The following is a 16,667-nucleotide window of genomic DNA, read 5'->3' on the forward strand; positions in this document are numbered from 1 at the left end:
TCAAAGTGGCAAGTTTGTTGAAGGAGGAACTCCTCCAGCAGGGAAGACCTCGAACCAGGGAAGCTGGAGCAAATGTGGCTTAATTGCAATATTGTCGGAGGTGCCTTCCAGCTTCTTGAAGAGCCCCTGAGTTCATTTGTTTTTGTCTTCTGGAAGATCCTTTCTTGGAAAGGGGTCCTTCCAGCAAGCCCAATGCAAGGGGCCATCTTATTTTATTTAACGAGGGGAAAAGAGAAAAAAAGGGAAGAAGGGGTGGGAAATAATAGAAAGAATGAATAAATATTAAGGAGGGAGGATGCCTATAAAAAAGAAAAGAACAGACAAGGATAAAAGCAAGATGAAAAGAAGGAAGTAGGATTTAGTCTAGAGGTGTTCTCCCCAAGTCAGTTTGCCTGGTGACGCAATCACCAAAAAATCCACACCAGAAATCATGCCTGCAGCATTTCATAAGCCACACAATCGATAGAGCCTCTTTTTAACTCTCTTTTCTGTTTATGCGTCTTTAAAATTTTTTTCTATACCTGTGCATTTTTTAAGGATTTTTTTTTTAACAATTTGTAGAAAGTCCCTTCCACTTTAATTGGCTTTAAAAGTGATTAATAAAATGAGAAAGCCAAAACGAAACTGAACGTGTATGTATGAAATGTTGCAAAAGTGACAGATATGAATTTTTAGGCAAATAAGTTGTTAGAGAAATTATTTCTAAGAGAATGGGCTTTAGGCGCCTTGGCCTGCTCTGGGAAAGGAGGTCTGGAGAAGTGGTCTTGGACTCTAGGAAGTCTCCATGAAGCCTGCAAGCGCGAGGGGTGTGTGTGTGTGTGTGTGTGTGTGTGTGTGTCTGAGGGCACATCCCGCTGCTGCTGGGCTCGAGGGGGCTGAGCGGGGCCTTGGGGAGAAGATGAGAGGATTTGCCTCCTAGGACTTGGTGGGGCCGGGGGGGTGAAGCAGGATGCGATGTCTCCACACCGGGATGTCCTGTAAAACTGCAGCCCCTGCCTCCACACGCTTAGGCCTCTCCCTTCTCACACCTCCATGGTCTCAGAGCCCTGCCCTTCCCCAAGTTTCCTTGGCCTTCCCTTCATAGACTATTTCTGAGAGAGAAAACCGGCTAGGGTACAGTCTGATCCATCAAAATACGGAAGCTCCATTCTCCCTAATTCAAGGGTCTCATTCCGGGTGGAATAGCTCTTCCTGAACAGCCTACTCTTTTGGGGTCAATTTTCAGGGGTGTTGGCTAAGAGCAGAACACAGTGGTGGAGATCATGAATATTTCACCTTTTGACACCTAATCTCTTGTGCTGTATTAGATTCTGTAGCCTCATATAAAATGGCCGCCCTCTTACCCTCAGAGGAAAGAGCTCCCAGAGGACAGAGAGAGAGATACTCAGGAGGTGATTTCCCCCTTTCAATTTGGGACACTTAATGTAGAAGGGCTCTATCTCATAAAAACTGCCCCCTCCAACTGTTTCTAGGCAGAAGCTTTGAGAGCCTTAGGCCATTCTCCTGGTGAGGCAGCGCTGGGATGAGGCAGGTAGGCCGAGGATCTCGCACATTTGAGACACTCAGTAAATGTTTGTTGAATGAATAAGTGTGATGAGGGTGGGGGAGCAGATACCTGGGTGCTGGGAGGGTCTAGGTGGGTCCTGGGTTTGAAAGGCTGTAAGGCTGAGCTCTCTCTGTACTCAGAGATAGGGGGATAAGGGAAGGAGGGAGGGCACAGTTCCCCCCATGTGGGCGTCTGAGGCAGAGAGAGGATGGTGGAGGTTGCAGCCACCGAACCACAAGGGACCCCTTAGAGGGGTCATGGTCTCTAGAAAGTCTAAATGAAGACTGTAAGCATAGGCAGGGTGTGTGTGTGTGTGTGTGTGTGTCTGAGAGCACATCCCGTGGTAGGCTTGAGGGGGCTGAGCGGGGACTATGGGGAGAAGATAAAAGTGCCTGTGGGACCACAGACTGTCACTGCGGTGGGGCTGTGCCCTCTTCCTCCCCCCAGCCTCGCTCCTTATCCCAGCCCCGGAGCCCAGGGCTGAGGGCGGCAGGAGGCTCACAGGCTCTGAGAGAGTGCGGGAGTGTTGCCATTTTGGTCTCATCTGCTTGTGGGGCTGTCTCCCTTTTGGTCTAGTGCTCTGTGCATATGTCTTGGCTCTCGGAAATTCTTCCTTTCTTTCCCTCTGCTTCCATCTTCTTGTACTGTCCTTGGCTTTGTGTGTGATTGTGGGTCGCGCAAGGTGTAGCTGTTGCTTTAATGAGCTGTTCTGGGTCCCTCCTTCCTTCTTTCTCTCTCATCCTCCTGTGGGGTTTCTATCTGTGTGTTTCTCCCAGTTTCTATCCTTTTCCCTTTGTCCGCCTGTGTCCCCCGCATTGAGCGATCATCTCTGGCATTCACCTCTGGGCTCCAGGCCCAGCTCTAGGGGACTCTCTTTTGGGGGGCTCTCAGATCAAAGCTGTGGAGAGCTTGCCTTCCTGCCAGAGGACAGGATGCCTGTTTACAGGCAGGAAGGGGCTACAGCTTAGTGGCAGCTGGAGAGGGAAAAGATGAGAAAGGAGAGGAGGCAAGGGGTTCTCCAAGCAATATCAGGAGAGTCAGAATTGCCTCCCGGCACAAAAACCCCAGAGAGAGGCACACAGACAGAGGAGGTGAACACAAGGCATTGCTGTGGGGAGGCACAATCCAAATGTGAGCCAAGAAACAAGCAGAGAGGGGGAGAAACACCGGCACAACGAGGGACACAGGCAGCCCTCCCAACCTCTCTTGCTGGGGCTCGGGTACACAGGATGCTACTGTGCTGGGGCGGATGCCTCCGAGGAGACTGAGGATGTGGGAATCAAAGGCCAGCTCTCTGGGGTGGCAGCGGAAGCCCCAGGCACCGAAGCAAGCAACAGCTGGAAAACCACAGCCTCCGCCCCTGAGCTGAGCCCTGGGGTGGGGTGTGGTCGTGCAGGGAGCTGGAGCTGGGGAGGCAGCCCTCTGCAGGGAACCTAGGGTCCCAGAGTAGAGGAGGAAAGTAGCCATCACTTACGGAAGGGTGAAGAATGCCCCTAGCCCCCCTCAGGCACCCTTACCCAGGGAAGCTGAATTTGGACCTGGGGGAAGGGATGCTCCGTGTGTTTTTTCTTTCCTCTGCTCCCCAGGTGAGTTTGGAATGGGGAGGGGGGCAGGCAGCGGGCAGCGGGAGGAGGTGTCAGCCCTCCTCTACGTGTCCTCTGTTCTCCACACCAAGTTGTAAACAACTTTGCCCCACTGAAGAGCTTCCCTCCCTCCTTTCCTGTCCTCGTCTCTTCTTGTTTTCCTGATTTAAAAAAATATATAGCATGACTGTTGTGAGCCATCGATTCTACACCATGTATGGAACATTTGTATGTCAGGAATGTTTGTATGTTAAGATTTATCAATAAATATATTTAAATATATATATATCATATTTGGACACCAATGTTCATAGGAGCATTATTTGCAATAATCAAAAGGGGAAAGCAGCCCAAATAACCGGCTGACTGGATAATAGAATGTGGTATATGCATACAATTCAGCCATAAAAAAGAATGGCATTTTAATAATACTACAGCAAGGATTAACTTTGAAGACTTAACGTCCAATGAAATAAGTCAGATACAAAGGGCCAAATATTATTTGATTTCATTTATATGAGATAAAAAGAATATCCAAATTCATAGAGACCGAAAGTAGAATATAGGGTACCAGAGGCAGAGAGGAGAGGAGGGGGAATGGACAGTTAATGGATAATGGATGCAGGGTTTCTGTTTGGGGTGATGGGAAAGTTCTGGTGGTGAGGGAGATACGACATTGTAAAAGTGACTAATCCCATTAAATTGTATGCTTGGGAGTAATTGAGATGGGAAATGTATGCTATATGTATGTTTCCACAATTTAAAAAAAAGGCTGAAGGGACAATGACAAATGCATGACCCTGCACTAAATCTAATCATGGAGGAGAAAAGGCTCAAAAGGACATTACTGGGTATAAATTCAAATGTATAAAAAGTAATGATAAGTTAATGGTTTTGGACTCCCGAAAAAGGGTATTATTAAGACATTTGAAAAAATTGGGATGTAGATTGTAAGTTTTACAATAATTTAAAATTTCTTGAACTTGATAACTGAACTTAATGTATTTATATAAGCAACTATTCTTGTTAGGAAATGTACATGGAAATATTGAGTATTCAGAAAGCATAATGTATGCAACCTACTCTCACATGTTCAGATGATAGATAAATAGATGAATGGATAGACAGAATGATATGGCAAATGTGACAAAATGTTACAATTGATAGAGTTGGGTATCTGTATGAGGAGGTATGTTGGGGCTCTCAGTATGGGTTTTGTATTATTTTTGCAACTGTCTTATAACTCTGAAATTATATCAAAATAAAAAGTCTAACAAAAAGTTATATCAAGGGCAGACCATGGTGGCTCAGCAGGCAGAGCTCTCGCCTGCCATGCCAGAGACCCGGGTTCAATCCCCAGTGCCTGCTATGCAAAAAAAAAAAAAGTTATGTCAAGAGCAACTAAAGAGACAGTGACAGCTAAATGAAAAATGTGGTCCTGGACAGGATCTAATAAGGGAGAAGAAAAGGCTCAAAAGGACATTATTGGGATATATGAAAAAATTGGAATATAGACTGTAAGCTTTATATCAATGTTAAAGTCCTTGAACTTGATAATTGTACTTAAGATGGTTACAGAAATGAATATCCTTGTTCTTAAGAAATGCATATGGTAATATTTAAAGTTAAAGGAGTATGATGAATACAATCTACATTCAAATGTTCATAAAATGGATTGATAGATTGATTATTAGATAGATAAATAGATTGACAAATAGATGGATAGACAGAACGATACAGCAAATGTGGCAAAATGTTAATACTGGCAGATCTGGGTATCTGGGTGGGAGGCATATTGGAGTTCTCTGTATGGGCTTTGTATTATTTTTGCAACTGCCCTGTAAGTTTGAAAATATTTCAAAATAAAAAATTCTTAAAAAATGGTCAAGAAAAAAATTTTTCAAGCACCTACCACTTTGTAGGCCCAGTGATTCCTCTTCTAGGCAGGTATAGTGACTAGAGGAGGCCTTTTCTTTTCTTCTTTTTTTAATAATTTTTTATTAATTAAAAAGAAATTACCAGAAAGAAATGCAAACATCCTTAATATATGCTCATTCCGTTCTACATATATAATCAGTAATTCACAATATCATCACATAATTGCATATTCATCACCATGATTATTTCTTAGAACATTTGGATCAATTCAGAAGAAGAAATAAAAAGACAACAGAAAAATAAAACACAAAAAGAAAAAAAATTTACGTACCAAACCCCTTACCCCACCCTTTCATTGATCACTAGCATTTCAAAACGAATTTATTTTAACATTTGTTCCCCCTATTATTTATTTTTATTCCATGTGTTCTACTCATCTGTTGACATGGTAGATAAAAGGAGCATCAGACACAAGGTTTTCACAATCACACAGTCACAGTGTGAAAGCTATATCATTATACAATCATAATCAAGAAACATGGCTACTGGAACACAGCTCTACATTTTCAGGCAGTTCCCTCCAGCCTCTCAATTACATCTTGGATAGCAAGGTGATATCTACTTAATGCATAAGAATAACCTCCAGGATAACCTCTCGGCTCTGTTTGGAATCTCTCAGCCATTGACACTTTGTCTCATTTCACTCTTCCCCTTTTTGGTCAAGAACGTTTTCTCAATCCACTGATGCTGGGTCTTAGCTCCTTCTAGAGTTTTTCTCAATCCCTTGATGCTGAGTCTCAGCTCATTCTAGGATTTCTGTCCCACGTTGCCAGGAAGGTCCATACCCCTGGGAGTCATGTCCCATGTAGACAGGGGGAGAGTGTTGAGTTTGATTGTTGCATTGGCTGGAGACAGAGGCCACATCAGAGCAACAAAAGAGTTCTCTTGGGGGTAACTCTTAGGCTTAATTTTAAGTAGGCTTGACCTATCCTTTGTGGGGTTAAGTTTCATGCGAACAAACCCCAAGACTGGGGGCTTAGCCTATAGCTTTGGTTGTCTGCACTGCTTATGAAAATATCAATAATTCAACTTGGGGAAGTTGAATTTTCCCCTAGAAGGCCTTTTCTTATCGTCTCCCAAATCTCATTAGAAGGACTAAGCCCCCAGCATCTCCACTCTATGCTAAATCCTTCTCATAGATTGTGGATCAGTGCCCAGCAGAAAACAGAAGCACCTCAGATGGCTCAAGAGACCAAAGAAAAAAAAAAAAAAGAGAGACCAAAGAGAGGGGTTATTTACATAGGTATGAATGGGGTTAGGGAAACCAACACAGCAGGACAGATATTCAAGAGGTGAGGAGCGAAACTGATGTTTCTGGAACCCAATGAGGGCTTGAGCTCTGGATAAAGGGCCACCAGTAGGGAGCTGTCACCTGCTAGGACAAAGCCATTGCCAGAAAACCCACCTAGCACAGGTAGAGAGTAGGGAGATAAAATCTGTTTGAGCTTCCTAAGCTGCTCAAAGCAAATACCATGAAATGGTTTGGCTTCCACTATGGAAATTTATTTGCTCATAGTTTTGTAGCTGGGAAAATGTCCAAATCAAGGCATCTTCAAGGTGATGTTTTCTTCCAGAAAAAACAATCTTGGCTCCTCTGTCACGTAGCAAGGTGTATGGCAGCGTCTGCTGGTCTCTCCCTTCTCTTCTGGGTTTTGTTGATTTCAGCTTCTTGCGTCAGCTGCTTTCTCTTTCTCATGTCTTAATTCATCTCATTTATAAAGGACTCCAGTAATAGGATTAAGACCCATCCTGATTGAAGTGGGCCACACCTTAACTAAAGTAGCCTTTAGGAAAAGGTCCTGGTTACAATGGGTTCATACCCACGGGAATGGATTACGTTTTTTTTTTATTTATTTAAGAAAATAAACAATACACTTAGAACCGCCAACAATGGATGACTCAGTTAGCTTAACCATAGGCATATTTAAACAAAGTATCCAAATAATCATTGAAAAACTTGTGTAAGTTTCATAAACCAATTTAAAATTAAGGCAACAAGGAAAAAAATCTACAAACTCAGATAGCAAAGTTCTTAAATTCTAAATATTAAACACTAACTTAAATACCATTTGATCAGCTATCAAAACTGTGAATGTTCTCAAAATATCAAGTAGAAAGTTATTATAAATATCTACATTGCTATAGTAATGACCTATGTTACTAAACGTTTTCCTGATTTCAAGAAAATATGAAGATACAAATATTTTTACAATTAACATATGAAAATCTTAAAAATGGATATCTTAGCTTATCCACAGGCATATTTAAATAAAATATCTAAGTAATCATTGTAAAGCCTGTTTGTACAATATGTTTCATAAACCAATTTAAAATTAAAGCAAGGAAGGAAAAAAATCTATAGATACAGATATCAGAGTTTCTTAGATTCTAAATATTAAACACTTTCTTAAATACCATTTGATCAGCTATCAAAACTGTGAATGTTCTCAAAATATCAAGTAGAAAGTTATTACAAATATCAACTTTGCTAGAGTAGTATGTCTGTTACTAAATACTTTCTAATTTCTGATTTCAGGAATTTATTTTATCTAATATTACTATAGCTACCTATAGGTTTTTTTTTTTAAGCCATTTTTTGTTGTAAAATACAACACACACACACACACACACACATATATATACACAAAGAAAAGAAAGAAAAAAGCAATAATTTTCAAAGCACATTTCAGCAAGCAGCTCCAGAACAGATCCCAGAGTTTGTCATGGCATACGATGCCCTCAACTCACATTTTTCCTGATAGCTGCTAGGAATAGATTACATTTAAGAACATGTTTTTCTGGGGTGAGTATAGCTTCAAACCACTACATACCGTATCTTCTCTCCCTTGATCCTTCCATCTCTTGGTGAAGCTTCCCATTGGCCAAACCCAACTAGTAGTTAGAGGGCAAGGGAGCCTGGGTGAGTGACTCTGAAACGATCAGCCTCTTTGGTAGAGAGCAGGGCAGGGAAAGGTGGAGAGCGGTAGCAGAGCCCCACAGGATTAAGCAGCATGGGTCAGGATGACTGGGCCTCATCCCAGGCCAGGGTTGAAGACCTACATGCCCTTGAGTGGTCCATTTTAGTAACAGAATTAATGTATTAAGTTCAGAAAGGAAACCAGTGATTTCCCATCCTCCATTCACTTCGATTTGGCTTGAGTTCACCAAACACATCTTGAATCTTTCTTCTGTGCTCCAGCTGGGGCCAGGGCTGTGGTGGCTGCAGAGCTGGCTGGACCATCATTCCTGTCCTCAAGGAGCTCAAGCTATTGGGGAAGATAGGAATCCAAATCATTTCAGAATAAGACAGAAGGTGGGAAATGTCTAAGGGGACAGGGCAACAGGGTTCTGTGGGAATTCAGAGTGGGCTGGTTGCAGCAGAGCAGACTCTCGGGGTGGTCTGTGTGGAAGTGGGTGGGGAGAAGGGTGGAGAAAAAGAAGGCTTGAGAGAGAGAAAAATAATTCGAGATGTAAGATCTCATCCTGCCACCCTGGCCTCCCTGTTCCTCTCCATGACCACTTATTGCCTGGGCCTGGAGCTCAGAGACACTCCAGCCCTGCTCCTGCCTGGCTTTGAGGTGCTGTCTGGGTGTCCTTCCTCTAGGTTTCCTCCATGTTATCTGGTCCCTGGTCACCATGAACTTTCTAAAGCTCTACAAAGACCATGTCACATCTGTGCCCAAGAATCAGCATTGGCTCCCAGGCAGCTCTCTAGCCTGCCAGTCAAGATTTACGATCAGGCCCCAAATGCCTTCCCCACATCATCATCCACAACTTCCCTCCACCAGTCCTCTCAGTACACAGACAGCTCGGTCCACCCCCAGTTTCTGATTCAGGAGATCTGGAGTGGGAACCCAGGATTGTGCATTTCTGATACACTCCCAGGTGCCATTACTGATGATGATCAGGGTCACACTTGGAGAACCTCTGCTCTCACCCAGTGCTGTCCAGTCCTCAAGATCCTCTCACAGCTTTTCCACACCACCACCTTTTAAGACCGCAGAAACCTCTCCTTCCCCTAAACTACCACAGTTTCTTTCTGCTGTCCCTCTCCGAGGCCTTAAAGGGTTGGTGTTTTGGGTTGAATTGCATCCCCCCTCCGAAGACATTTTCAAGTTCTAAGCCCCGGTCTTGTGAGTGTGACCTCCTCCAACTAATAATAATATTAATAATACCTGAAGGTATTATTAGTTAAGATGAGGTCCAGCTGGACTAGGGTTGGCCCCAATTCAGCATGACTCATGTCCTTGTAAGACAGACAGATGAGCGATGCAGAGACAGAGAAACGGCCATGTGATGGAGACAGAAATTGAGTTATATTATGAATTGCTAGAAAGCTCCTGCCAGAATCCTACAGGCTTCAGGGGAAATATGGCCCTGTGGTCACCTGGATTTCAGACTTTTAGTCTCTAGAACCATAGACAATGCATTCCTGTTGTTTCAACCAGCTAGTCTGTGTGTTTGTTACAGCAGCCCAGCAATCTAAGACAGCCAGCCCGGTATTGAGCAGGGAATGACGCGCTGATCTTTCTCTACCTTACTCCCAAATACAGTCAGCCCACGTCATAGGTATTGTACTGCAGAACAGTCCCTCAGATTGGCCTATTTCTCACCCCATTTCCAAAGCCACTGCCTTTGCTCTGCCTCATCTTCTCTCACCAGGATGGCTGCTGTTGGTTCCTAACTGTTACCCCTGCCTCTTGCACTTGGCCTCCACCGCTTCACCTTTCACAGGGCAGATTGAGGGACCTGTTCTGTAAATCGAGTCACATCCTTCTCTACGTGAAACCCTTCGTGGGCTCCCTGTACCTAGTTAGAATCAAATGCTAGCATCTGAGCATGGCATTCACGGACCTCCCTGTACTGGCCTGGCTCTCTGGCCTCAGTCCCCACCAATCCCTATGAATCTTTTCTGATCCCAGCTGGTGAGGACCCACTCTTAGCCCATGGCGTTTCGAGGTGCTTACCTGGATTGATAGGCAGCGGGCTGAAGGCAGACTGCAGGTCTGTATGCCCCAGGCCCAATGAATGGACTCTGATTCATCTCTCCCTCAGGCCCTGACTGTCAAGCAGGGGAGGCTCAGGCCCTTGTCTATTCCAGGACGGCCACAATGAGCCAGGGACCCTCTTTCAGGCACCTGCTCCTGGTGCTGCAACTGGGTGAGTGCTCAGACTTGGGGGCAGGGTGCCGAGGGTGAGGGAGTGAGGGGCTGGAGGGCTATGCCAAGGTGGGGGATCTGGGAGGGAGGCAGCATGGAGATCTGACCCCTTTTTTTCCACCTAGGACTGCTCCTAGCAACCACTCAGGGAAAGAAACTGGTGCTGGGTAAGGCAGGAGACTCTGTGGAGCTGCCCTGCAAATCTTCCCAGAGTAAGAACCAGGCCTTCACCTGGAAACATTCTGACGGGACCAAGATTATGGGAATTCAGAACTCCTTTCTCATTACAGGTACAGTTGCCCAGTTCCCCAACCAGGGAGGAAACCTCATAATGGATTGAACATTCTTGGTATCAGAGCCCTGTTTCTAGCAAACTCTGGGATCCCAGAGGGTTAGGGTCAGGGACTCGGGAGCACTCTTATTCAAAGTTTCCCTAAGCTAACTGCTGGTGGCCCGGGAAATGGCATTTTGTGGTCTATATTAATTTTGATATTTTAACATTTATGGATTTATTTTAATGGGTATTAGAAAAATAACTATGCCTACAACCTATGATTTCATGAATATGATTACTAGAGACCCATATGGATAATACTTTGCTTACTTTGATTAAAAGCAACAGGATGATTTTTTTCTAGCTTTTAAAGTTAAATGTCCAGACTTAAGATGCCAATATTTATTAGAAATATATTTTTCTGTAAAGAACTTTTTCATGTGTGGTTTTTCCCTCATGCTTTTAAATCATTCTTTTTTTCTTCTGTCTATGGCCTCCGGTATTCAACATATTATTGAATAGCACCTACGCATGGTCACAAATAGAAAAACCTCACCAGCACGAAATGGATTTTTGTAAATATATTTTGTATTTTATGTTTATTAGATTTGTCATTATTTGCATTTCATTGCTTATTTTTATTTTTAAATTTTCTTACTATGAAAAATTCAAACACTTTGCAGAAGTAGAATGATTATATAATGAACCACTAGCCCACCCAGTTTCAACAGTTATTGATTTATGGTCAATTTTGTTTCATCTACATCCCCAGACCCCTTTACCATATTGTTTCATATATCAAATTCCAGGCAGTATTTAATCTGTTAATACTTCAGTCTGTATCTCTAAAATGTAATGACTCTTTTTAAAAGAGATTCACAGAACTTATTCCTGCAAAGGATGGGCTAAACCTACTTAAAATGAGGCCTATGAGTCACCCCCAGAAAACCTCTTTTGTTGCTCAGATGTGGCCTCTCTAAACCAATGTGGTAAGTGAACTCACTGCCCTCCCCCATTAAGTGGGGCATGATGCCCAAGGGGTGCAAATATCCTTGGCAATGTGGCATAAAAACCCTGGGATAACTGGAGAAAGAACAGCAAACTAATCCCAAAGCAAGCAAAAGGAAAGAAATAACAAAGATTAGAGCAGAAATAAATGAAATTGAAAACATGAAAACAATAGAGAAAATCAATAAGACCAGAAGTTGGTTCTATGAGAAAATCAATAAGATTGATGGGCCCTTAGCAAGATTGACAAAAAGAAGAAGAGAGAGGATGCAAATAAATAAGATCAGAAATGGAAGAGGAGACATAACTACTGACCTCACAGAAATAAAGGAGGTAATAACAGGATACTATGAACAACTTTATGCTAATAAATACAACAATTTAGATGAAATGGACGGGTTCCTGGAAAGACATGAACAACCAACTTTGACTCAAGAAGACATAGATGACCTCAACAAATCAATCACAAGTAAAGAAATTGAATTAGTCATTCAAAAGCTTCCTAAAAAGAAAAGTCCAGGACCAGACAGCTTCACATGTGAATTCTATCAAACATTCCAGAAAGAATTAGTACCAACTCTCCTCAAACTCTTTAAAAAAATCTAAGTGGAGGGAAAACTACCTAATTCATTCTATGAAGCCAACATCACCCTCATACCAAAACCAGGCAAAGATATTACAAAAAAAGAAAACTACAGGCCAATTTCTCTAATGAATATAGATGCAAAAATCCTCAATAAAATTCTAGCAAATCGTATCCAACAACACATTAAAAGAATTATACATCATGACCAAGTAGGATTCATCCCAGGTATGCAAGAATGGTTCAAAATAAGAAAATCAATTAATGTAATACACCATATCAACAAATCAAAGCAGAAAAATCACATGATCATCTCAATTGATGTAGAGAAGGCATTTGACAAGATTCAACATCCTTTCCTGTTGAAAACACTTCAAAAGATAGGAATACAAGGGAACTTCCTTAAAATGATAGAGGGAATATATGAAAAACCCACAGCTAATATCATCCTCAATGGGGAAAAATTGAAAACTTTCCCCCTAAGATCAGGAACAAGACAAGGATGTCCACTATCACCACTATTATTCAACATTGTGTTGGAGGTTCTAGCCAGAGCAATTAGACAAGAAAAAGAAATACAAGGCATCAAAATTGGAAAGGAAGAAGTAAAACTATCACTGTTTGCAGACGATATGATACTATACATCGAAAACCCGGAAAAATCCACAACAAAACTACTAGAGCTAATAAATGAGTACAGCAAAGTAGCAGGTTACAAGATCAACATTCAAAAATCTGTAGCATTTTTATACACTAGTAATGAACAAGCTGAGGGGGAAATCAAGAAACGAATCCCATTTACAATTGCAACTAAAAGAATAAAATACCTAGGAATAAATTTAACTAAAGAGACAAAAAACCTATATAAAGAAAACTACAAAAAACTGTTAAAAGAAATCACAGAAGACCTAAATAGATGGAAAGGCATACCGTGTTCATGGATTGGAAGACTAAATATAGTTAAGATGTCAATCCTACCTAAATTGATTTACAGATTCAATGCAATACCAATCAAAATCCCAACAACTTATTTTTCAGAAATAGAAAAACCAATAAGCAAATTTATCTGGAAGGGCAGGGTGCCCCGAATTGCTAAAAACATCTTGAGGAAAAAAAATGAAGCTGGAGGTCTTGCACTGCCTGACTTTAAGGCATATTATGAAGCCACAGTGGTCAAAACAGCATGGTATTGGCATAAAGATAGATATATCGACCAATGGAATCGAATAGAGTGCTCAGATACAGACCCTCTCATCTATGGACATTTGATCTTTGATAAGGCAGTCAAGCCAACTCACCTGGGACAGAACAGTCTCTTCAATAAATGGTGCCTAGAGAACTGGATATCCATATGCAAAAGAATGAAAGAAGACCCATATCTCACACCCTATACAAAAGTTAACTCAAAATGGATCAAAGATCTAAACATTAGGTCTAAGACCATAAAACAGAGGAAAATGTAGGGAGATATCTTATGAATCTTACAATTGGAGGCGGTTTTATGGACCTTAAACCTAAAGCAAGAGCACTGAAGAAGGAAATAAATAAATGGGAGCTCCTCAAAATTAAACACTTTCGTGCACCAAAGAACTTCATCAAGAAAGTAGAAAGACAGCCTACACAATGGGAGACAATATTTGGTAATGACATATCAGATAAAGGTCTAGTATCCAGAATTTATAAAGAGATTGTTCAACTCAACAACAAAAAGACAGCCAACCCAATTACAAAATGGGAAAAAGACTTGAATAGACACCTCTCAGAAGAGGAAATACAAATGGCCAAAAGGCACATGAAGAGATGCTCAATGAGGGCCATTAGAGAAATGCAAATCAAAACCACAATGAGATATCATCTCACACCCACCAGAATGGCCATTATCAACAAAACAGAAAATGACAAGTGCTGGAGAGGATGCGGTGAAAGAGGCACACTATCCACTGTTGGTGGGAATGTCAAATGGTGCAACCACTGTGGAAGGCAGTTTGGCAGTTCCTCAAAAAGCTGAATATAGAATTGCCATACGACCCAGCAATACCATTGCTGGGAATCTACTCAAAGGAATTAAGGGCAAAAACTCAAACGGACATTTGCACACCAATGTTTATAGCAGCGTTATTTACAATTGCAAAGAGATGGAAACAGCCAAAATGTCCTTCAACAGACGAGTGGCTAAACAAACTGTGGTATATACATACGATGGAATATTATGCAGCTTTAACACAGGATAAACTTATGAAGCATGTAATAACATGGATGGACCTAGAGAACATTATGCTGAGTGAGTCTAGCCAAAAACTAAAGGACAAATACTGTATGGTCCCAATGATGTGAATCGACATTCGAGAATAAACTTGGAATATGTCATTGGTAACAGAGTCCAGCAGGAGTTAGAAACAGGGTAAGATAATGGGTAATTGGAGCTGATGGGATACAGACTGTGCAACAGGACTAGATACAAAAACTCAAAAATGGACAGCACAATAATACCTAATTGTAAAGTAATCATGTTAAAACACTGAATGAAGCTGCATCCGAGCTATAGGTTTTTGTTTTGTTTTGTTTTGTTTTTACTATTATTACTTTTATTTCTTTTCTCTATATTAACATTCTGTATCTTTTTCGGTTGTGTTGCTAGTTCTTCTAAACCGATGCAAATGTACTAAGAAACGATGATCATGCATCTATGTGATGATGTTAAGAATTACTGATTGCATATGTAGAATGGTATGATTTCTAAATTTTGGGTTAATTTCTTTTTTTCTGTTAATTAATAAAAAAATTATTACATTAAATTATTATTTGAGTAGCCATGTTTCTTGAAGATGATTGAACAATGATATAGCTTTCACAATGAGACTCTGTGATGTGAAAATCTTGTGTCTGATGCTCCTTTTAGCTACTATATCAACAGAAGAGTAGAACATATGGATTAAAAATAAATAATCGGGGGAACAAATGTTAAAATAAATTTAGTTTGAAATGCTAGTGGTAAATGAAAGCGAGGGGTAAGGGGTATGGTATGTATAATCTTTTTTTTTTCTCTGTTATCGTTTTATTTCTTTTTCTGTTGTCTTTTTATTTCTTTTTCTAAATTGATGCAAATGCTCTAAGAAATTATGAATATGCAACTATGTGATGATATTAAGAATTACTGATTGTATATGTAGAATGGAATGATATCTTAATGTTTTGTTTGTTAATTTTTTTTAATTAATAAAAAAAGTTTAAAAAAATAAAAAATAAATTACTATTTGACATGGAAAAAACAAACAAACAAACAAAAAACCCTGGGATGACCTGGGACCTGGCATCAAGGGATTAAGAAAGCCTCCTTGACTAAAAGGGGGAAGAGAGAAATGAGACAAAATAAAGTTTCAGTGGCTGAGAGATTATCCTGAGTTGAGAGGTTTTCCCGGAGGTTATTATTATGCATTTTATAGACATCCCTTTTTAGTTTATGGTGTATTGGAGTGGCTAAAGGGAAGTACCTGAAACTGTTCAGCTGTGTCCAAAAGCCTTGACTTTTTTTTTTTTTTAACTTTTCTTATGGTATAATATAACATACATAGAAAGCAAAGAAATAAAAAAGCATTAGTTTTCAAAGCACTCTTCAACTAGTAGTTACAGGACAGATCCCAGAGTTTGTCATGGGCTACCATACCATCATCTCAGATTCTTCTTTCTAGCAGCTCCAAACACTGGAGGCTAAAAGGAATAAATTTTTTTTTATCATCACAATCGACTTTTTTGTGAAAAAATAACATATACAAAAAAACAATAAATTTCAAAGCATAGCACAACAATTCATTGTAGAAGAGATTTCAGAGTTTGGTATGGGTTACAATTCCACAATTTTAGGTTTTTACTCCTAGCTGCCCTAAGATACTGGAGACTGGAAGAATTATCAATATAATGATTCAACAATCATAGTTATTTGTTAAACCCTACTTCTCTGTATAACTCAAGTATCACCTTTGATCTTTCTCCCATTCTTTAGGGGTAATTGGGCTATGTCTTTTCTAAATTTTCCTGTTAGAAGGGGCTTTCAATAATAAAGGGTAGGGAGATAGAACTAACTGATGTTCTGGAAAGGCTGGCCCCTCTAGGTTTCAGGACTTATCTGGTCCAGGGGACCCATCGGGAGATTGTAGATTTTGGGAAGTTACCCTAGTGCATGGAACCCTTGTAGAATCTTATGTATTGCCCTAGGTGTTCTTTAGGATTGGCTGGAATGGTCCTGGTTTGGGGTTGGCAAGTTATGATAGGTAGCAAGGTCTAACTGAAGCCTGCATAAGAACAACCTCCAGAGTAGCCGCTCAACTCTATGTGAAATCTCTCTGCCACTAATACTTTATTAGTTATACTTCTTTTACCCCTATGGACAGGATGGAATTGTTGATCCCATGGTGCCAGGTCTGGATTCATCCTTGGAAGTCATCTCCCACATCACCAGGGAGGCTTTCACCCCTGGATGTCATTATCCCACATAGGAGGTAGGGCAATGATTTCACTTGCAGAGTTGGACTTAGAGAGAGTGAGACCACATCTGAGCAACAACAGAGGTCCTCCGGAA

The 16,667-nt window shown here is 41.1% G+C and overlaps 1 protein-coding gene across 1 annotated transcript in view; it reads left to right on the forward strand.

Moving 5' to 3' along the window:
- CD4 (CD4 molecule) overlaps positions 1 to 16,667 on the forward strand; it is a 52,480-nt gene that overhangs the window by 1,350 nt on the left and 34,463 nt on the right. The window contains exons 3-4 of the mRNA XM_077169878.1: positions 10,123 to 10,227; positions 10,352 to 10,516. Of these exons, the coding sequence (XP_077025993.1) occupies positions 10,179 to 10,227; positions 10,352 to 10,516 (214 nt within the window). The 5' untranslated portion in view covers positions 10,123 to 10,178. The remainder of the gene's footprint in view (positions 1 to 10,122; positions 10,228 to 10,351; positions 10,517 to 16,667) is intronic.

This window comes from Tamandua tetradactyla, chromosome 7 (genome assembly GCF_023851605.1).
Source record: "Tamandua tetradactyla isolate mTamTet1 chromosome 7, mTamTet1.pri, whole genome shotgun sequence".
NCBI classification, from domain to species: Eukaryota; Metazoa; Chordata; class Mammalia; order Pilosa; family Myrmecophagidae; genus Tamandua; species Tamandua tetradactyla.